Source organism: Polyodon spathula, chromosome 22, assembly GCF_017654505.1.
Source record: "Polyodon spathula isolate WHYD16114869_AA chromosome 22, ASM1765450v1, whole genome shotgun sequence".
Taxonomy (NCBI): Eukaryota; Metazoa; Chordata; class Actinopteri; order Acipenseriformes; family Polyodontidae; genus Polyodon; species Polyodon spathula.
The window spans coordinates 23,596,408-23,618,364 of record NC_054555.1 but is presented as its reverse complement, the minus strand read 5'-3'; the positions used below and the strand labels follow the sequence as shown (position 1 = coordinate 23,618,364).

General features: G+C 36.8%; 1 protein-coding gene across 9 annotated transcripts in view; it reads right to left on the bottom strand.

The window, feature by feature from the left end:
* LOC121297169 (ataxin-2-like) overlaps window positions 1-18,510 on the bottom strand; it is a 29,644-nt gene extending 11,134 nt beyond the window's left edge. The window contains exons 1-16 of one of the 9 annotated variants that reach the window (XR_005947132.1): window positions 18,259-18,510; window positions 15,251-15,287; window positions 13,474-13,533; window positions 13,192-13,263; window positions 12,950-13,100; window positions 11,601-11,615; window positions 10,006-10,127; window positions 9,503-9,594; window positions 8,753-8,947; window positions 7,786-7,964; window positions 4,801-4,998; window positions 4,035-4,211; window positions 3,660-3,863; window positions 2,701-2,808; window positions 1,958-2,028; window positions 619-938 (exon numbers count right to left, since the gene is read on the bottom strand). Coding sequence is in view for 3 of the 9 variants with exons in the window: in XM_041223263.1 (XP_041079197.1) it covers window positions 619-938; window positions 1,958-2,028; window positions 2,701-2,808; window positions 3,660-3,863; window positions 4,035-4,211; window positions 4,801-4,998; window positions 7,786-7,964; window positions 8,753-8,947; window positions 9,503-9,594; window positions 10,006-10,127; window positions 11,601-11,615; window positions 12,950-13,100; window positions 13,192-13,263; window positions 13,474-13,533; window positions 15,251-15,287; window positions 18,259-18,374 (2,117 nt within the window). In the remaining 6 variants the exon portion in view is untranslated. The remainder of the gene's footprint in view (window positions 1-618; window positions 939-1,957; window positions 2,029-2,700; window positions 2,809-3,659; window positions 3,864-4,034; window positions 4,212-4,800; window positions 4,999-7,785; window positions 7,965-8,752; window positions 8,948-9,502; window positions 9,595-10,005; window positions 10,128-11,600; window positions 11,616-12,949; window positions 13,101-13,191; window positions 13,264-13,473; window positions 13,534-15,250; window positions 15,288-18,258) is intronic. The other 8 variants (XR_005947134.1, XR_005947133.1, XR_005947135.1 and 5 more) reach the window with 8 other exon arrangements.
* Window positions 18,511-21,957: the final 3,447 nt, after the last annotated feature.

Below are 21,957 nucleotides of genomic sequence, written 5' to 3'. Positions count from 1 at the left end.
TATCCCTGAACTACAAATAGAATCACTCCTTGAAGTCATTTTAAAGGGTACATCAGCACTACAGGAAAGATAAAACAAAAACCTTGCTGTTCCTAATGTATTTGGTCACTGTATAAGAAACGTATGCGCCCAAACATCTGCATAATGCCACACTGCTATGTCCAGAATTGCTGTTCTCACCAATAAACGTGACTTCCGCAAGTACCCTCGCATGTGCTCCGAAACGTACCGGCGCATGCCCAATGAAGTGTTGTACAAACTATATTACATCCGTGTGGAAACACACTAGTCTGCGTGACAAACATGGTCCATCGAAATTTTACATAAGGAAGGAACTTGTACTTGCTTTCATTCACTGCAGTAGACATCTTTTCACAATGTTTCCTTCGCATGTTGTATTTTGATGTATTATTATGATTAATATTGCCTTACAAACAAACACACACACACACATGCTTGCCCAGCATTAACTGCAGTAATGTTGCTATTGCAAGTGACCGCTCTCAACACATCAGCTTCCTCGATATCACAGTAAAAGTGTTAATCATTAACACTACCATTGGTTACACAGGCGTGTTTGTTATAACAGGACAAACGGAAATCCTGATTGCGACTTACTCTGGGGTAGCGTCTTTCTTGTCGTCCGTGTCCAGCTTATTGCCTGGCCCGGAGGTCTGGACGCCCTGGGAGGTGACGTCTGGTCCTCTTTTTTGCTCCGAGCTGCACACAACTGACGGGGAGGTGCTCGGGCTGCTGGGCTTGCTGCTGCTATTGCTGCCGCCAGTGGTGTTGGGGGCAGTGCCGTCCTCGCTGGCAGATTCCTTACTACTCGTCTCCGCAGTCTTATCCAGGTGGGGCTCCCTGGACTTCTCTGCAGGGTCTCGAGGTTGGCTCATCATAAGGTCGAAAACAGGATCAGGATTTGAACTGGGCTGTAACTGAAATTAGAGCAGGATATGAAACAAAATAGCTAGAATGACTATTATTGTTCTCTCAGTCTATCCATAGGCATCAAATTGATTTCACATTATTTTAATTAATTGAGAGCAGAAGAAAATACTGCTACCCCGTTATAACTCAACTAGTTACAGTTCAGAATCGGTCATAACATAGTAAGGTCTTGGTTCACATTTTCCCCAGCTCAACTCAAGCAGCAGTTTCAAAAGATATAAATGTTGCAGAATCTACATTGCGTGGATGGCTAAAAGATGAAGAAAAACTAAAAGGACTCCAGAGAGGGATGCTGTAAGAAAAAAAAAGCGCTGCGCTAAAGAGTGAGACAAGTGGCTGCGTGAATGTGCTGCTGTAATAACACAGAGAAAACACAGACATAAAACAAAGTAGATAGATGCTTCTGCATCCAGCACTCAAAGAATATCACAGACATTTGCAGCGCTTTTTTTTTAGATTTTATAGTTTTAAAATATTGACTTAGATTGCATTATTGAGGAATTTGGTGATAAAATGCGTCATCAGGAGAGGATTTAAAGAGGTATGTGAAAAATACAATGAACAAGGGGTGGGGCTTGACTGGAGATACAGTACTGAGTGTCCTTTTGCGATTTAATGCCTTTTAAACCTGTTTTACTCTGAAAAAATACATTTTAAAACAGTGTGCGTGCGAAAACAAATAACACCTGACGCGCCTCAAGCGCTGAATAAATGGACTGCAAAGGGTTAAGAATAGGAAAAGGACAGCTTTCAGAATTATACATAAAATCTAAAGTTATAAATTTCTCTTAACTTTACTGCAAAGCAAACATACCATTCCAAAACAGCAAGTTCTCCATAGATCAGTATTAGCTCCAAGTATGAGTCATCATCGCTTGGCATTTGACAGTTGCTTTAACTGAGTGCCAAGTGTACAATCTACTATTGAACTAGATGTGCACAGAGTGCATTCTACTTTTAATGATTTCAAATAATTAACTCTTTGAATATTATAACAAAAACTTACTCTAAAGTCTTCACTGAATTTCTTTAAATTATCTATTTGTTGTCTATGATCTGGAGCCACAGAAGAAGCACCTGGAAGTGAAGGAAGAGGCAGGTTAAAGTTATTTCACCGACACAGTTACACACAGATGCTGTATTTATCACTTGATGCGATATGAAAGAAAAAACAAAAAAAATCAATATATCTTTAAAAATGTCCCTTGAAGATCGAATTTCAACATTGTATTGGATGGTAGTATGTTGACACTTTTTGGTAAATTCTACATTCTTGAGAAGCATACTGTGCATACAGTTTCTACATTTATCAATGTTAAAATACATACAAATTGGCAAAGGGGTTTAATAAAATGTAGCCAGGTGGGATCTTCCAACCAGCAGGACTAAGCAGTGCTGGGGTTGCATAAAAGATAAAAGCACCATACTGGGATTAAAGAAGGAGGGCATTGGATTGATAAATATTGTCACAGGAATTACTAGGGATCGCTGCTGATTCCAAATACAGCTAAGACAGAGCTGTAGATTTGGTTGCAAACTAAAGGAGGGAACAAGGCACACAAATTTCTTGAGGTGTCACCCAATACAGAGAAATGGTGTTGCCCAATAATTCCCTAACAATGCATTAAAATTAGGCCTCCTTTAAAGAAAAAGGGTTGACGGGAAAGATTGGATTCAGTTCTCATAACAATAGGAAACACTGCTACTGCTTTCACGTAAGTCTGAAAAGAGGTTCTGATAGACATGTACCTTTATTAGCAGGTCTTGGGAAGCTTGGAGAGGTTTCGCTCGGTTTGATATTTTCTTTGTTTGCAGCAGGGGAATTTTGCCTTGGTTCCTGAAGTCTGGATTCTTTAGCTTTATATAAATTAAAAAAAAAAAAAAAAAAAAAAAAAGATTACAAAATCACCCAATTAGTGAAAGAACACAAAATCAAATAAAAATCAAATAAAAAAAATCAAATAAAAAATTCCAAGACTTACATTGGCAACATATTCCTTCTCAAGATTAGGTCAGCATAAAATAGTTAGGTCCGTGTTCTAAAAGCTTTAACCCAGCAAGTGCCATTGTCCTCACCTACCCGTTATTTACATTTTCTCTAACTATATTGTTATAATAAACTTATTTTAATTTTGTTAACTGCAAAAGTGAAGTCCAAATGTAATATGAAATTACATACATACAGTTTTTTTCAAATAAATTAATTTGATATTTAACTGGTTAAAAACTACTTATTGGTGGCAAAATAGGCAGTGTAACTTCAATAACACAGGTACTCGATAATAAACGTTATTCGTTAAAGTTATGGACTGACAGTGTTAGGGCAAAAACAGTGTCAGTCCATAAAGGGAGCCACACTGCCCCAAGCCCATTCAGTTCTTCACAAAGTCATATTTGTTGGAGGATTTCTTTTTGTGGACAGTCATACCATATTAAGGTAGTTAGGCTCCCCAAAAAAACTTAACATAGTACAAGCCACCAGAATTAAGGATTTTAGCTATTACCCAAAAGGAATGGCAAACTGAGGGAATGCACAAACTGTGCAAGTGTTTCAGAAGAAATTATGGTCATTTACTTCTTCACGCAGATCAAACTAAACAAATTCACATTCAAGCAAAATCAAAATCGGCTATTTATTTTATAAAAAGGATTTAACATAGATCAGTATGGCTCTGGTATATCTATATAAACAAGTGGCAACAACCTACCTTCTGCAGATGGGGTGACTGCTCTGTTGGATGCAGGACTGGCTGCTGTGGGAGACACGGCGGAAACCGGCATGGCTACAGACTCAACAGGAACAGTACCGGCTTGAGGAGAGGGAAGAGATGATCCACTGGAAGCACTTCCAATACTGTTCTGCCTTGGAGACCTGGGTCTGTGTACTTTAGGAGATAACCGGGAGCTTGAACCTAGGATTCACATACGATTCCTTTTCAGCAAATGCATTTTTATTTTATTTTACCCCCGACGGGTATTTGATTAGGCTGTTTTTCTAATTTCTATATCCTTTTTTTACTACATGGTCACAATGCTTGTAAGAAGAAATATGTAACCCTATGCAATGTTTCTTGTTTGCTCACCTCCACTAACGACAGCTGACCAGGTTCCGCCCGAGGGGCTGCTTCGTGGTGCTGGGGGGGGAGACACCTCCGCAGGTGCACTGTGGGGTATGAATTCCACACCCATGCCAACTCTTCCAGTGGAACCTCTGTGTCCCCGAGGGGTGCGCTGGGTCTTTGGAGACATCCTTGGAGGACCTGATGGTTAAAAACAATTACAGTAAGAAAAAAATCTGCCCCCAGTTATGCGGACTGAAATGAAGTAGCTTCCTTTCAATGAATACCTAAGGCTTGCTTTTTCGATGTACCAATAAGTGATGGGGGGGGGGGGGGACGGACTGTCCTTTAGTCTCTTTAATTTTATACAAAAAATGATTTTATAAATGGCTCCGCATTAAAAACAACGTACAAAAAAACAGAACCACTCAACCCATATGAGCAGGTATACTTACGACAATAAATTTTATGTAAAATTAGACCTCCATAAACAACAACAACAACATTTAAATACTATAATCTAGAAAATGCACTGGAAAATGCATTAATTACGTATATTATGATTTTGCTGACTTTTGTCTAAAATTTGAGAACACACATGAAAAAAAGTTTAGTAGGAAGTAGATGAACAGTTCAGAAAAGAGAAAGTTATCAGTAAGGCAACGAAAGAGTTAAAACCATTCCTCGGCAGGGATTAGCAACATAATTTTAAAAAAGGGAGAATATTTAAAAATGGGAATTTCAAGACAAAAACAAAACAAACCAAAACAAGAAAACTATGGTATTGTACCTTCTGTAGACATGCGTTTAGGCATAGTAGAGAAAGGAACTGGAGCACCATGAGCAGAGGGGCGAGACGGGGGACGCGAGGGCCTGTAGGGCGGCCTGGTGGGAGTGGCTGCACGAGGCGGAAGAGAGGTGGGGGCTGACTGGTAACGAGAAGGTGGGCGAGAGGAAGGAGATGGGCAAGGCGATGGCCAGGGAACACCTGACAGGACAAATGAAATGAAGGAAAGTATAAAAACTAAAAGAAAATAATAATAAAAAAAAAGTGGGTAGGTGAGGAGGTTAGGGAAGAAACACAGGTAAAAACAGAAAGGAAACTAAAAAATAAAACCATGAAGACAACTAAAAAAAAAAATGGTTTTGAGAACTTTTTATAAATGTTTTATGATTTTAATTTCATCTCGTTTTGTTTTTCCAAAAAGCTTTCTTTTATTATTTAACAGTTTTGTAACAAAGTATTCGGAGGGATAACTAAGATGCAAGACAATCAGAGTTTGAGCTTTTCACAAAAAAAAAAAAAAAAAAGAAAAAAAGGCCATTGTAGGGATATAGCTTTGTTCCATTCCAAGAATGAAATGACAAAATGTTAATATACAGGGTGATTAGAAAGTAAGTTTACCACATTACCGCACCATGTGTTGTGGACAGTACCACCTTTCTAATCATCCTATACAATTCCCAGCACTATGTTGGCTAGATAAGCCATGGTACGTGTGGATAAATTAAATCCAAAAACAACTATGCCAGCCCTGTTTATTTTAAACTCATTACGGTCACATCCAGTATATCCTATTTTATAGTAAAGCTAAAATTACAGCAAAGTAAATAGGGACCAATCTATGCAGAGCGCTATGATGAGAATCTTTGGATACGAATCCAATATGGATGGCAACAGGTCTGTTAAGAAGGAAGTGACATCAGCGCTTTGGCATCTTATCGACTCATTTGAAATCAGAAACATATTTGCAGAAGTGTAGTTTACTTAACTTAAATGGCAATCCTGTTACTGTAAAACGGAACATTTTGGCAGAGAATTTATTTTGGCTTTACTGGCGTTTTTGACTGGACTGCCAATAATTCTTCCACCAATCAGAGTGTGGTGCACAGTGAGTGATCCCAGCCTCTGACAGACTGGTTAAAGCACAGGTTAAAGAAGTGCTGGGCAAGGAAAGAATGTGTCGGACATCAACGCGAATGAGACCATGAGAATGGCAGTGTGATGAAGCCAATTTGCTTGAAAAAATTAAAAGCAGACCAGACATTTACATCAATGGATTTTGAAAATCTGGAATTTATGATGCGATCAGGAACTCTGACGCAGTGTAAACTGCGGCAGCTACTGTGGTACCTGTACGACTGTTCTTTATGTTAAGCAGTTGTGTTATTTATTTTTTTTACAAGGGGTTAACTAGTACTTTAACAGCCAAAATAGTTTATTCCAGACTTGTTAGAAAGTCTGTAACAAAAGCAAATTTGTTTTGGATTGTTATTGTCAATTCGTTGTAGATTCTACTATTAAAAGACACCCACCGTGCAGGTATAGCAACATCCCTAAACAATGTTAAAATAAATTAGTTCTGCACCCTTAAAACTGAGTTGATTTTGCCAGTGCTTGCTAGTCTATTAACTAGTTCTAAATTTAAAGCATTTTTGTTTTAACTTTATTGTTAAAGTTTTCACACATGGCAATACTGTCCTACAATTACTAAATGATACTGTGATCATTCCACTGTGCTGTTAGTGAACCAGAGCTACATTTTGAAACAGAGTTAGCAAGTGCCTATCATTTAATGTGTACTGCAGCTACTGATCCTTTCCAGTTACTGGTATCTTAATTAAGGACTCTAACATATAATGCTGCAACTCATTTTTAGAAGGCCTTCTTTGTTCTTATCCAAGTTGCTGCAGTGACACTGTAGATGCTCTAACAAGTTACTGTAAATGACACAGTTTTAGAAGACAGATTTCATTAAATAAACATGTATTGGAATACTTTAATTAAAATAAGAAATACAAAACTGTGGCATTTGTCTTTGTGAACGTGCCAAGTGAAAACCGGCAATTCAAAAACTGTCAAAAATCTATCAAGGGAGCAAATCCGCCAAATGTAAAACCAGACAAAATTTGCCAATATACGGTATTTTAAAAGTTATATCCTTATAGGCACATACATTAGCTTTAAAGTTATACGCATAGTTGCTTAGATGTTTGCTGGGATATAAACAACCCATGACAACATATAGTGAACATGCTAAAATCAGTATGAAATTCAGCAACTGACAGGACTGAACAAGTAAATTGTCTTGACCTTCATTACATTTCCACAAAGTTAGATTTTAATTATCCAGGAGCTCTGCAGGTCAACAACTGGAGTCCATTATCGAAAAAAGACTGCTACATAAATCACACACAGAGTTTACAAAAATACAAACATACTGTAAACCTTTCCTGTACTGTACACAGAGTCTGAGGAACCAACATTTGTGAACAATCAAAAAGAACATGGCTATCTATTGATTAGTTCAAATCTCTCACCTTTTTTTAATGTTAAAATATTTTAAAATCAACATACATAGCATTAAGAAAAACCTTTACTTTTTTTTTATGAAAGAATACCTCCACCTGCTAGTGTGAAAAACATACATTAGAATGTATGAATATGATTGTTGTTCAACCTTGTATGTTAGCTGACAAATTCTTAATTTAAAAAAAAATACCATCAACTGAACAAACAAAAGTGTCACAGAATGGTTCATGCACAACATGAAAATTATGTAGTGCAAGATTGTGTCCCGCTTTAGATTTAAACTGCTTTTAAACATCTCTCCACAACCTCCCGTCACATCTGCTTTGGATATGTACACAAAAGTTGCTTCTGTAAGATAGTCACCCCACAATGACTTAATTGTTCCAGTGCTCAGATGCGTTTTTGTTGAGCCCACAAATCAAAGTAATACATTTCACCCCTGCAGTTAAACACTGGTCTTACCTCCATTAACCACTCTTTGGTCTGCTCCTGAGCTGGGACTGTAGTCTGAGTTGTGAGCTCCAGTGCGGGGAGGAGGGGGTACGGTGCCAGGTTGGGCCATTCTTGGAGAATTCTGTCTCCCAGTACCCCAGGACATTCCATCCCTATTCCTCTGTCCTGGTGGAATGTACTTATTTTCTCTGGAGCAGGAAAAAAGAATGTTGAAAAATTCTTGTAAAATCTGTATTACATACACTATACTATACATGTTCTGTGTAAGTGCTGTCCCACTACAAAAAGGGATGTGACTTTTGTTATAGGGAGGACCATTAACCCTTTGCGGTCCAATGTCGGACCAGGTCCGACATTACGATTTTCCCGTTCCAGTCCAATCTCTGGAAAAAGTTGAGAAAACCATTCAATGGCCAAGTGAGAACGATAGGAGCCGAATGAAACCGAAAAAAAAAGGTGTGGGGGGGGGGGGGGGGGGGGGGGGGGGGGGGCGTGTGAGCAATAGCCTAGCAGCTGCGCCATACAGAGATAAGCAGACTTAAACAAAGGAGGTAGCTGCTTCCGCATCCAGCGCTCAAAGAATATCAGACATTTGCAGAGCTTTTGAGATGTCTATAAAAAGGTATGTGAAAAATACAGTGAACACAGGGTGGGGCTTGGTTGGAGATGCAGTACTGATGTCGCTTAGCATTGCAATGCCCTTTAAACCGGTTTTACTTGGGGGGGAAAAAAAATATATTTTAAACAGTGTGTGTAAAACAAACAGCGCTTATGAAAATAAATTGGACCCGAAGTGCCCAACAGGCACTGAATAAATGGACCGTAAAGGGTTAATCCTGGAACACTCGCTCTCGCAGGCAATTCTGTTTATTGAATCTTTTTCAAACAAATTTGGCAGACATGGTACATGCTACACTCAAACAAAAAAAAATTAAAAAAAATACACCATTAACAATCGAGGTAATGAAGAGTGCACCTGGAGTTCATGCTGTGTCCTTCTCTTTCAGAGTTTCTTGCCACAGCTGTGTATTTCTCCTCTTCTGTGCGATCATCGTTCTCCACAGCCACTCTGGCTTTATACGAGGCACTTGATTCGATCTCATCTGCGAGTTGCGCTGCTCTGGCTTCCCGCTTCAGAAACTCTTCAGAAGTGTCCCTTTCTAGAGCCACCCTACACCAGCAGAAACACAGTCACTTCTTGGCAATCTAACAAACCTTTTGTCCTCAGCACCTGATAAGCATTTTACACATATGTATTATATTTAATAGGTGTTTAAATAGTAGTGGAAGTAGTTAGTATAAGGTAAAAAAAAAATTAAGACACAAAATTTGGAAGACAAAGAGCCAAGTTCACAAACCTTTAATGAGTTACATAAATAATATAATTTTCAACACACTTAATAGTTTCATGAATATAATAAAAACACTATCTTTGTAAAATCTGTTGCAAAAAGGTTCCTTTCCAACAGCCAGACTTCCCCTAAAGAATCCCAGTTTTGTACCAAGTAAGGGAAAAATTCAGTGTTGCATACTACTAAAATATTTCAGTGTGTTATCTCATGAAAATATGAGCTCTACGTGTTTTCTGTAAAACAGGACTGTGGGAAACTGCAGCTTGAAACAGCTGTTGTTCAGTTGTGGCAATATATGGATAAACCATAATTTATAAACAAGAAGTGCAATTGTGATGACAAACTGAATACTAAAAATGTGTTACACAACTTACGTATATGAGGAAAGACTGCTGTCATAAGTTGATTTTACTCCATAGTTTTCTTCATTAAATTTAAACATGTCATTTGGATCCCAACCATTGGACTGTCAGAGGAGAAATAAATAAATACAATACATTTATTTCATGCCATTATGTATGTTGATAAACCTACCAGGTAACATATATTCAGATAAGCATTCAGCATCGAACATGGACAACAACTAAAAAGACACAAACTTACACTAGTGTAAGCTATCTAAATTGTCAAATTTTTTTTTATACTTTTAAATCTGTCTGGAAAAAATACCTAGCAAACTAGTAAAAGCATTCTGCTTGCCACATCCATATTTAGATGCTAAACCTTAACTTTATAAGACTTCTTGATTCCTGATAAAAAAAATTTAAGAACTTACAAAGTTATCCGGTAATAACCAATACAGTAATACAGTATTACAGATGAACATGGTCAATTCTTACTTTTTTGATATAATATTGCATATAGTAAGAACACGCACCACATCGGTCTCCAGGGCCTCTAGGTCCTCACTGACACGCTCACCACTGTCCCATGGTTCCAAATCTTTGTCTTTGTGCTCACCATTTATTCTAGCATTGACAGTAGGGTCTGTGAATGCATCTGTAACAAATAAAATGTATACATTTCTTAGGCTAACAGTATATAGTTAGCCTAACAAACCAGTTGTGTGACATTAAACTGGAAAAACAAAAACATGCAACCACTTCCCGCTACAGGACCACAAGCACATCCTTTGATGCATTCCATTCGTGATCATTTCAGTACAGTATCCCAGTATCAAAGTAAACAAAATCAAAATGTAATTGGGTGTTGAAATAGTCAAATCAAATACATATTTAAAGCTTCATTACCTGACTTGGTTGTTAATTGTGGAGCACTGTATAGTATGCAATGCAACTGTAACACTTTGGCCATTATTGTTAAAATTTGGAACCTAGATCAGATTTCAATTTTTTTTTGTATTCTTATTTTGCCCCTTTTAAAAATCACACCTTGCATCTAATGTTAAAACTAGCGTTCTTGAGACAAAAAAAAAACAACTGCAGCTTCCAGCAACTAACCGTGAAATGAAATTCACATTCAAATATACTTGCAATGCTGCCAAAAAACCAATGTCTATCAATCAAGATCGATATGTCTTATTCTTTTACACTGCAATCTGTCTGCTTTGGGTTTTGCTAATTTAGTAATCTGTCTGTTTTGTGCTCTGCTGTTCTGGTAGACAAAGTAATTACTCCAGGTAATGATGTCGACTCTCTCTATAAACATATAGTATAACGAGAACACAGGTGCAAGTGAAATGGTATTTGAGTTAAAAAGGCAAAAAAAACCAAATAAATAAGATTTTAACATTTACACAGACTACTCCCTAATATTCAAATCATCACGTCTCAGCACATTTACAAATATCCCACAGAAGACAGACAGCAATGTCCATTTCATTTAAGAACTTTGGCTAACTGACTTCATGTCTCAGGAGCATTCAATGAAGCAAAAGTTGATTTGCACACAAAGCACAATTACAAAAAAAGCAAATCAACTGTGCAATCAGATTTTTGACACACAAAACACAGGTTAATAACATAGCCTCCTGACATGAATACCTATTTAACATGCAAAGCACAGTGAATGTGAGCTTTTGTTCCTCAAGCATCTATACAAAGTGGCCTAGTGTCAACCACTAAGTGAATGTACAAATCTAAAACAAAAGCATAGTTTACTTAAACCCCTTTTGAATTACAAAGATTATACTATCTTTTAACTTTACCATTTAAAATCTTTTTTTTTTCACCACCAACAGTTTTGGATTTCTGCATACTATTGTCTAATATTTAAAATATTGGAAAGAATTCCTACTATAATTTTAATCAACTGAATTAGAATGGAACGTATATAGTGTATCTTTCCTAATTTACATTCAGTTAAAAAAATAATTTGGTGCTTTATTGAAGGTCAGGCAGTTAGGAACACACATTTAAGTGATATCCAAAATAGTACTAAATGCACATTCTAACTAAAAAGTGTTTAGAAAAAAGAAAAAGTGCAAGAGTGTAAAACAAAGTTGTATATTACCTGTTTCTGAAGAAACTATATTGATTACAAAAGAGAAAGAAATTAAGAAACAGATTCAGTGGACAATTGAGCACTTTAAATAAACAGTAAGTATATTGTTGTGAACTGTAACAAACTAAGACACCATGTTTGTATCTGTACTTTATCAGGCTTGCATGTTAAAACTTCGTATTCACACTTGCTGACTTAGCCATTGCAAGAAGGATAATAATGTTGAAGAATGGACTTTTCTTTCATCTTCAATGCTGTCGTATAACAAGACCAGTTAGCACTTTAGTTTATTCAGTCCTAGTTCACTAATGTTGTTGAGAATGATAAGGATGTGTAAGGGGTCCAGCTGCTTACAACAACAACAACAACCCACTCAGTGCTTACAAAATCTAAAACTAGGTAAACTTATAGAAATGCAACACAATATAATTTAAAGTAGGAAGGACTGAACACATTATAAATATATCATGAATTTATGTAACAGTGGACTCCCTCTACTTTACCAGCCAACATGGTGACTGGTTACAAAAGACTTTTAGCATGTTGTTATTAGCAAACCCACTTATGCCAAACATTTGATCTTTTTCTGTACGCATTTTAATGAGGACAAGAACTGTGGAATTCAACTGATGAGGGTGGCAAGAGTTCTGATCATTATCGTGTTACTGATTTTATATATATATATATATATATATATATATATATATATATATATATATATATATATATATATATTCCTATATCAAAAATCAAACCATTTAAAATAAATAAATAAATAAATAGGGAGTCCGCTTAAGTGAACTAAACAATAAAAACATTAAGCCAGGGCTGGGCAATAGAATTCAATAATTTGCTTTAAGACTTGGATTGAAGTGGATCAATAAAATACTTTACACATGGTTGGAACTAGGGGTGTGCCAATACTATTTTCAGAGTAATTTGAAGTTGTTAGGTATTAAATTAAATGTATTAATTACTCAACACAAAACAATCTTGCCCCTCTGCTTCCCTTATCAATCAATAACAATCTCACAGCGATATTACTATAAAACCTGTTGTGATCAAACAAACTAAAACTCATTTAGATTTCCTTCTGATGAGAGGAAAATTAGCTTCCAAATGGCTTTTAAAACACTCAATGCAGAAGTTAGCTGCCACTGACTGGTACTCAATTACAAAAGGTGGGTGAAGGGCAGCTTTCTTGTTTTGAAATCAACACAATCATGAATAGGTGTGTTTTGATTTATTTAATACCTGCCGACAAATACTTCTTAAAGGCAATTACTCAAAAAATATCAGCAAACCTCTAGTTGGTAAGACTAGCCCTCATTAAACATTAGTAACATTTATATGCTTACCTTTTCTTGCATAATTCAAGTCTACATCTTTAAACTGCACCACAACAACATCAGATGCCTTAAAAATGATGCTCTCCAGAATATCTTCACGCTTTGGGCAAAGACCAGAGTCTGGACTCTTGCGGTGAGCAGCGTCAAGAACCAAGTCACACTGAAATGCAAAAAGCACAAAATTATCTGCTGAAACTCCACCGTCTACACAAAACAAGATCAAATGTGAAGAGCCCAACAACCACTCTTACCTTGGGACTGTAGGTTTTAAAAACTCCTTCATAAATAACTCCATTTTTTACTTTTAATTCACATTTCGATCCCTAGAAAAGAAAAAAGTAATGTAAACATTGTATTTCCTACTTTGCGAAAAACAGTGCTACTACAGTAGTTTGACTTAAATAATGAATTTGGTTGCGCAAGATATGAGACAAAACATCCAATATATATTTCTAAAACATTTTTTTTTTAAATATAATTTGGCTAACCTTTTATAACTACCAAGTATCCTCCCCTACAAATATGGTACTTACTACAACTGATGTTAGGACATGTACCATCCTCATGTTTGCATAAACACCATCAAAAGGAATCTGGAAAATGACATTAAAAGGTACACCACATGACTAAAGTGCTGGCTTACAATGATAATTGGACACTGAATTTAAAAAACTGCTGTAATTGTAATCAAAGGTTATTACACAAATGGAATTCAGAGCTGAAATATAACAGGAATACCACAACCCTGTGCTTCTTCCAGATACTCACTCATCTCTGAATTGTAAACACAAGTATTAAGTACTGACCACAACTACCTCCTTGGTATAAAGCTATCTCCAACAGTAAAACACAGACAAAACAATGCACAGTAAATCAACTTTGCAGCAGCTGGCAAAACCTATTACAGAAATTTGATACATAAAATACATAGAAAACATCACTGATAGTGATTTGCTACTAAATCAAATCTGAAATGAGGTTCATGACCTTTCATAATACACAGTATGAAATTACTTGTCTACAAAAAATAATTCACCACTGGAAATTGTTTTTCCCGAGCTAAACTACTTGCAAGGCAGTTTCAGACTTCCACTTAATATGATGATTCTGCAGAAAATCTGTCAAGGTTAATAAAGAAGAAAAACAAATTTGTGTTAATCCTTACGCAGTAGTTGAGGTTTAAATATTTTTGCCTTTATTTCCTTTATAAATTCTATTCCTCATATAGGTATTTTTAATTTGATTAGTTTGGGCATTAAGCATCTTAATTCAGGTGGTTCCTCCGAAAGTAAAATTGTCGATTTACTGAATTTGCATAATGTATTTCTTTATAACATTGCAGGGATATTGTTTTAGGATAGATGTCTGAATTTGTCTCAACAATAACTATGACTCCTACCATCTTGACAGCACCCTATTAAAAGTTAGATCTGCAGTCTACAGGGTTCTTACCCTGTTAAAATGAATTAACTCCACAGAGACTCATTTGTAGTATTGTGGGTTATTCAGTCACCTGGAATAAAGTTTACTTACTCACTTGTATCTTCCCCCATACTATGCAAGTGACTTTCTTCATATAAAGTGCACATGTGCTGTATCTGACTGGCAAAATAAAGTAGCCAGACAGTATGTTTTGTAAAACTGAAACTGATCAACCTTATTACTTGTAAACCAATCTACACCATCACAAGCAGTACTAAACCCTCTTGTTGAAGGAACAAGATACTGTTTACTATTCCAGAGGCAATAATTTGTACCTTTTCCTAAATAAAAAAATTGCAACAAAGGCGTCAGTTGTTTATCTACCCGGCACTTTTTGAAAATAACTTGGTTTTACTAAAAATATAACACATTTATCTTCAGTGAAGCAAGCAGGCATGTGTTGCTTCTCTTTAATTCCATAACAATCAGTTGTCACCTCTTGGCACATGCCCAGTATAAATCAAGACCTACTTCCACGGTATGGGGGGCAAGGCCTGTTAAATTCTCTATGACCTTACGACCTTGACGAACAAAGTTCTACGGAGGATTATGCACGAAGCTCACATTTGTTTTTTATTATACATACCAGTCTTTTTTTGCATGGCAATTTTTAATTGCTCAACTAATTCAATTTTGCTCAGCAAAAATGTCAAATAACAGGTCATTTCCAATACAGAATGGACTGGAGTTCCATCTGGTAAACCTTGCTGTCATCGCCAAAACTTTACAGATTGGACTATCTATTCAGTTCAGTGTAGAATGAATTTAATAACATTCTAAAAAAAAAAAATAATAATAATAATAATTTTAAATACAATGCGTACTTACTGTAGCTGGAGGAGGGCCTTTTCCGCTGCTGCGCCCTCTGAAATATCAAATAAAATGTAATAAGGCAACCATAAATAAGTGTATGAATTATTGGAGGTGGGGAAAAACATTTACTCTACTAAAAATATAAACATATTACAGGTGTCAGGCTCAGCAACGTAAAAAATAAGACAACATTAACAACATCTACAGCATTACGCGAACAGAATCTCAAATACCTATACTCAGTCAAGCACAAGTACCCATTAAACTCAGGCAAGAGGTTATCAAGGCATAGATTCTTCCAGCAAATCAAATCCCAATTACTTCGGATTCCTTTGCCCTCAAGATCTCAAGTTAATATATAGAAATACAGGTACACAAGTTTCATTACAACTGAACACGTGTAGGGTTGGGAATTTTAAACGTTTAAACATATAAAACACTAAAGAAGTGGTCAAGTGTTTAATAATATGCTAGGCGTATAACCCGTCACATGACAAATTTCACCAAACGCATATTATTTTTTAATGTATTAATTTTAGTAATTTATCGTATACAGTAGTCAGTTGCAGTGGTGCCAGAGTAAGGTGGATACTATAAAATGGATGGGGTTGGGCTACTGGTGCAACAGAAAGATTGGCACTGGGACGGGTGTTATCCTCGGTCAATCTGGCGCTTCAGTGGCGCATTCTGTGTTCATGCTGTAAAAGGTGTGGCATGGTTAACGAACAGCGTATTTTCTGGCGATATTAGAGATCATAGGATTTAGGTATCATGATGTATCTATATACTGCGGAACACTACCCTGGTTACAAGCCCTTTTCTTTAACCACTGGACCACAAAGCCTCCTATGCTAAACACTCCCGGTCTCCTGATGAAGATGAGTTGATCCCATGGCTATCTCCTAAACAGCAATGCCACAGCGAGAGCTACACTAGCTTCTGCTCCCCACTGACACTCCAAACCCCCCCCCCCCCCCCCCCCCCCTCCCCCAACTCTCTCCTGTCTGGATCAGGATTCTGCTGAGTCTCATTAGCCAAAATACCACACATACAATCAAAATAGAAACGCATTTAAGAATAGGAAAATGACAGCTTTCAGAATTATACAATTATACTTTACTGCAAAGCAAACATATAATTCTGAAACAGCAAGTTCTCCATAGAGAAGTATTAGCTGCAACTGTGTGAAAATAAATTGGACCCGACACGCCTAACATAGGAAGGAAGAGAAAGTCTGTTAAAATGTAGGATTAGTTTTTATTATGTAGTATGTGCGAAACTCCAAATCATGACGATAGTTGCATGGAAATATCTTCCGTGATTATCAACGCTTGGCATTAAAACTCCAAGCATTAAAATCGAAGTTTCACCTTAAAATGTCCAGTCACATCGTTTCCTACACCAGCAGCAGCAGCAGAAGAATGTAACACTTTGGTCCACTAATCCAGGTAAATTGCTCCTGGCTGGCTGGCAGTAACAAATTATTCTGCTAAAATCAGCTCACTATTTATGGCTAACCCAAAGCATTAGCTCCCTGCTATTACCATAACATTACATTCCAATTTGCTCTCAGCAGACAGTCATAGTACATTCAGAATAGTTTTGGATGAAATACATTTGAACATTTCTATAGAAATATTGCCAGTGCAATCTTTCTGCTGTACCACTAGTTCCACAGGAAGACACATTTTATACTCATTAATACAGTCAAATTCTGGCTATTTAAAAAAACACACACACACCAGTGGAAAGCAACCTAAAATTACCTCTCTGCTGTCCTGCAAAAAACAGCTGATCTAATTATACTTGAAATTTCAGACGATATATAGTATATCTAATTAATAATAAAAAAAACAAGCACCTTACAATCCCGGAATTCCTAAGTTTAAAGCCCAAACACTAAGGACAGGCATCAATCCATTAACCTGTGGCATATACCATCCGATTCGTTTTTAAACATTCTGGTAGGATGCGTGATGTATTTTACCATTGATAAAATATGCTTAAACGAATCTATAATGGTTATATTATATTGGTTGCAAAAAATGGATAGCCAATTCTGTATTTTAAGCCCTAGCGTTTCTTTATAGCCCAACATTGTTTATCTAACGCAGCCCACGTAAGCACTGTCACCCGTGACCGGCCGGGTCTGCCTCTTTCTGCAGAGATTCCAGTTCATGACACTGGAATGCAATGCTTAGCTGTGACACCGAACCTTTCCATCCTGCCGCTATTACAAGCGGGTAATTACACAACACAAACAGCACGCAGTTGTATTATTTCAAATGGTTTCTGAAAACTTCCAAGAAGATAACATTGGCAAAAAAAAAAAAAAAAAACTGTGCGGTTGTATTTTCATTAGTCTAGGGTGCAAGTTGCAGCATTTATGTAAAAATACAAGTACAGTATATGCCATGGGAGTATTTATTTCACACAAATATGCAGCTAAACACAGTACAGAAGTATACATTTTATATAAAGGTATCTTATTCTGCTACAGACCAACATGCATATCTCCACAAAATATTTTCACCTTTATTTTAAGAAATTACTTAAATTATAAATATTACAGCACTTTTGTGATGTGTTATTGCACGTTTTATTATAAAATTACATTTGTAATTCAAATGGATTTTAAATGACAGTATATCGCAATCTAGCTGCCCCTACAGAGACCGGTTAAAAACAGTATTTTTTTTTTTTTTTTTGTAAAATGTTAGATGCCATCTGAATGTCACGCACCCTTTAAAAATAAAACAATACAAAATATCATGCATCAATACAAAGTGCGTTGCTGCAGCGACATACAGACACGAAGCAAAACCAAAGAGAGAGCGCGGCCTGGAGAGCAGGGGTAGGCCATGTCGTTATTATAATTATTTATATTAATTTGACAAAAAAAAAAAAAACTTAATTGCCACTCTTAACTGTACCACGAGGTAGTAATAGACTTGTCAAAAAAAAAACCTAAGCTCAAGGAGGTTCCTCGTGAGCTGTCAGATGGACAGCAGAAATGCACCGACCTGCCCATGTTCTGCCGTCCGCCGCTCCCCCCACTTCCACCGGCGCCAGAGGCCGTAGCCGGACCGCTGCTGCTGTTGCCGGGTTTTCGGTTACCGCCGGCCTGCTTCATTGACATGATGATGATGATCCCATAAACAAAAACGTATTTATTGTTTTGCGTTCAAATGAAGAGCAAAAAAAATATTTAAAATAATAATATTACAAATGGTTCAATGTAATGTATATATTTATACATATATATTTTTTTATTATACAAATTAAAATAAATCTATTTATTTTTTCTTAAAATGTAAAGTATGCCAATAATTATTGGGTTACTTAATAGTAATATTAACTCCTGTTTTAACTGTGTCTTAAATGTATTTGTAATAAACAGGATTTTTACACTCTCCCAGTTTCTCTCCTGGTTGCTATCAGCGAAGAGACCAAAACAGTCTGAGAGGAGACAAAAAAAAAAACCGCGGATGGATATAACCAGGGCGCAGCGCTGCGTACATACAAGTAATTCACCTTTCTGCGCAGTGACAGTTCTCAGGGGCCACCGATTACAACAAATTGAGTCCTTTTAAAAATTAAAATCACTCCCCCTGATGCTACTTTTGGTTGTCAGTTTATTTTTTGCTGTGTGACAATTGTTCTGACCAGGCGGACTATTTACAGGAAGTCGGAAGATTATCGTCGCTGATTGTGCTGTGTCTACCACGTGAGCCGGTAGAGGTATTCCTTGAGTGACTGTCACAGAAAAAAAAAAAAAAAAGCCGAGACGTGTGTTGTGTTTAATTTTTCTTTTCATGAGAGAAAAAAAAAAATAGTATAGTATTCTATAGTAAAAATATCAGCACCCTCGATTACAAGCATATATGCAGCCATGCTGTGTTGTTATGCCAATATTTGACTGTAACATTTCCCAAATGAAATGCCGCTGTAAAATAATATATCTACCCAGTTCAGAATAAACTGCATTCTTAATGCTAGCTTTATTGATTTATTTCATTTTTTTTTTTTTTTTTTTTTTTTTATTTTTTTACATTCATATATCATGTTGGATCTGAGCTCAGCCATACTCACCGTGTGTGACCCTGAGCAAGTCACTTAACCTCCTTGCACTGTGTCCTTCGGATGAGACGTAAAACCGAGGTCCTATTGTAAGTGACTCTGCAGCAGCATCTGTGAAGCATAGTTCACCCCTTGTCTCTGTGGATCGCTTTGGATAAGTAAAGTAAATACAAGTAAAGTGTGAGCATGCTCATTTCATCTTCATACTATTGACGTCAGAATTGCAGATTATTCCTTCTTATATACAGAGAAGGCAGTGTCTATGCATTCTCCTGGTATACCCTTGATTACTCTGGAAGGTAATCCAAGTCCACCCAATACTGCTGCACTTGTACTCTGATTGTAGGGCTATCATAAACTCCATGTACACTTTCTAGATGAGAAGGCACCCATCTAACATATACATAGTGAGGTGACGGTTTTAGGAGCCTGCCAGCACCCACAGGCACATTTATACTAAATGAAAATGTGTCTCTTAAGTACCACACACAAGAGCCATGTGTGAAAAAGTTACAATTTACTGGGTCTATAGAAAGGTAGCTGATTTCACATCTCCCCATTCACCTGTGCTATATTGTACAAAACCTTGTTTGTAAGTGGAGTGGTAAATTGTAATGCAAAGTATATGGACACCTGCATAGCGCACAACACATGTTTGCCAAACTATTAGAAACTCATAATATCAGTAGACCTACAACAAAATAGTAGGTTTGTAAATCTATGGGCTTTAGAAATATGTACACCTTGGTTAAAACGATATCTTTTTGTTGTTCCAGGAAATCAGAACATAACAAATCAAAGTGTACATACAGTTAAATCCATGCAACCCTATATCGATCTATCTATCTATCTATCTAGCTATCTATCTATCTATCTATATTCAAGAGCTGGTTCTGTTATTCTCTTAGGTTTAATAAGCACACAAACAAAAAATACAAAGTAATTTAAATCACAGAACTAGGCACTGCTTTGAAGAGAAAAGGGTTTCTAGTTTGTACATACATTACTGAGATTAAAGAGATCATGCTCCATTGACCATTAGTTATCTTTCTTATAGAATGAAACGTTCACTATCACAACTCTTTCAATCCTGAATTCTGTCGAGCTGGAGAAAGAACTCCTTCATTGAGTATATGAGAACAGGACAAAAATATATTTTTCAGACCCAAGTCCCGTGAGGTTCCAGCGTGATTTTCGACGGCATACATTAACATATAGATAAGGCCTTCCCAGGACTGAAAGAGTTAAAGAACGTGCTGTCATAACTTTTTTTCCACTGCAATCTTTAACATCTTCTGATGTTGCCAAGCAGGTAGCAGCCAGAACATCTTTTGAAATGTAAAGAGATGTCTGATTATTCTGCAAAGCATAGAAAACTCTCTTTGTGGTTTGTGTTCCAGCCTAGTATGTCTTTAGGCTACAGCAGGTTCTGCTAAAGGAAGCTGGTTGGAAGTGCTGATGTATTTCCAATAAGGCTGAAATCAAACAGAAATCTTTGATCAGAGGACAAACTCCTCTCATCCAGAGAACCCAAACATGCCTTTAGAATGCAGATGCTGCCAACATTCTATTTCTTTCCAAGATGTTACAGAATTACAAATTATATTTTGTTTAAACAATGTTTTTTCCACATTATATATATATATATATATATATATATATATATATATATATATATATATATATATATATATATATATACATACAGTACCAGTCAAAAGTTTGAGTGCACTTGTTTCATAATTGACAATGTTTTACGTCATATACGTTTCTGTAAATACTTGAAAATGAAAACACGTTACAATATACAAAACAAAACATAAGGAGTATCAAAGCAAAGAAAATTGAAAATTGTCTCTAAATCTTGGATTTCTCAAAATAGCCACCCCTTGCCTTAATATTAGCCTCACAAACACAAGGCATTTGGTTAACAAGTTTCAGCAGGAAATCACCCGACATGTCTTCCCAGCTCTTCTGCAGCGATTCCCAGAGATGTAGGGCACTTGTGGGTAGCTTTTCTTTGACTCTTCTGTCCAGTTCTTCCCATATGAGTTCTATGGGATTGAGGTCTGGAGACTGAGCAGGCCAGGTCATTAGACTGAGTTGTCCTTCACTTTCCTTCTTCGCCAGATAGTTCTTGCACAACTTTGAGGTGTGTTTTGGGTCATTATCTTGCTGAAGAATGAAGGACTGCCCAACTAGCCGTAATCCTGATGGAATGGCATGCCTCTGAACTATGCTATGATAACCATGCTGGTTGAGCTTGCCATGGACTTGGTAAAGATCATCAACTCTGTCACCAGCAAAGCAACCCCAGACCATGACACTGCCTCCTCCATGCTTGACAGTGGGAACCACACACGCAGAACTCATGCGCTCACTCTCTCTGCGTCTTACAAATACTCAACGGTTGGACCCAAATATTTCAAATTTTGACTCATTGGTCCATATGACCGACTTCCACTCCTCAAAAGTCTAGTTCTGTGTTATTCTGCACTCTTAACAATGGTTTCTTTGCAGCAATTCTTCCAGTTAGGCCAACTTCACGCAATGTCCTCTGAACAGTTGATGTTGAAACATCTGTACTTCTAGTAGCATTTAGCTGAGCTTGGATTTCAGGGGCAGTTAATCGCCGGTTTCAC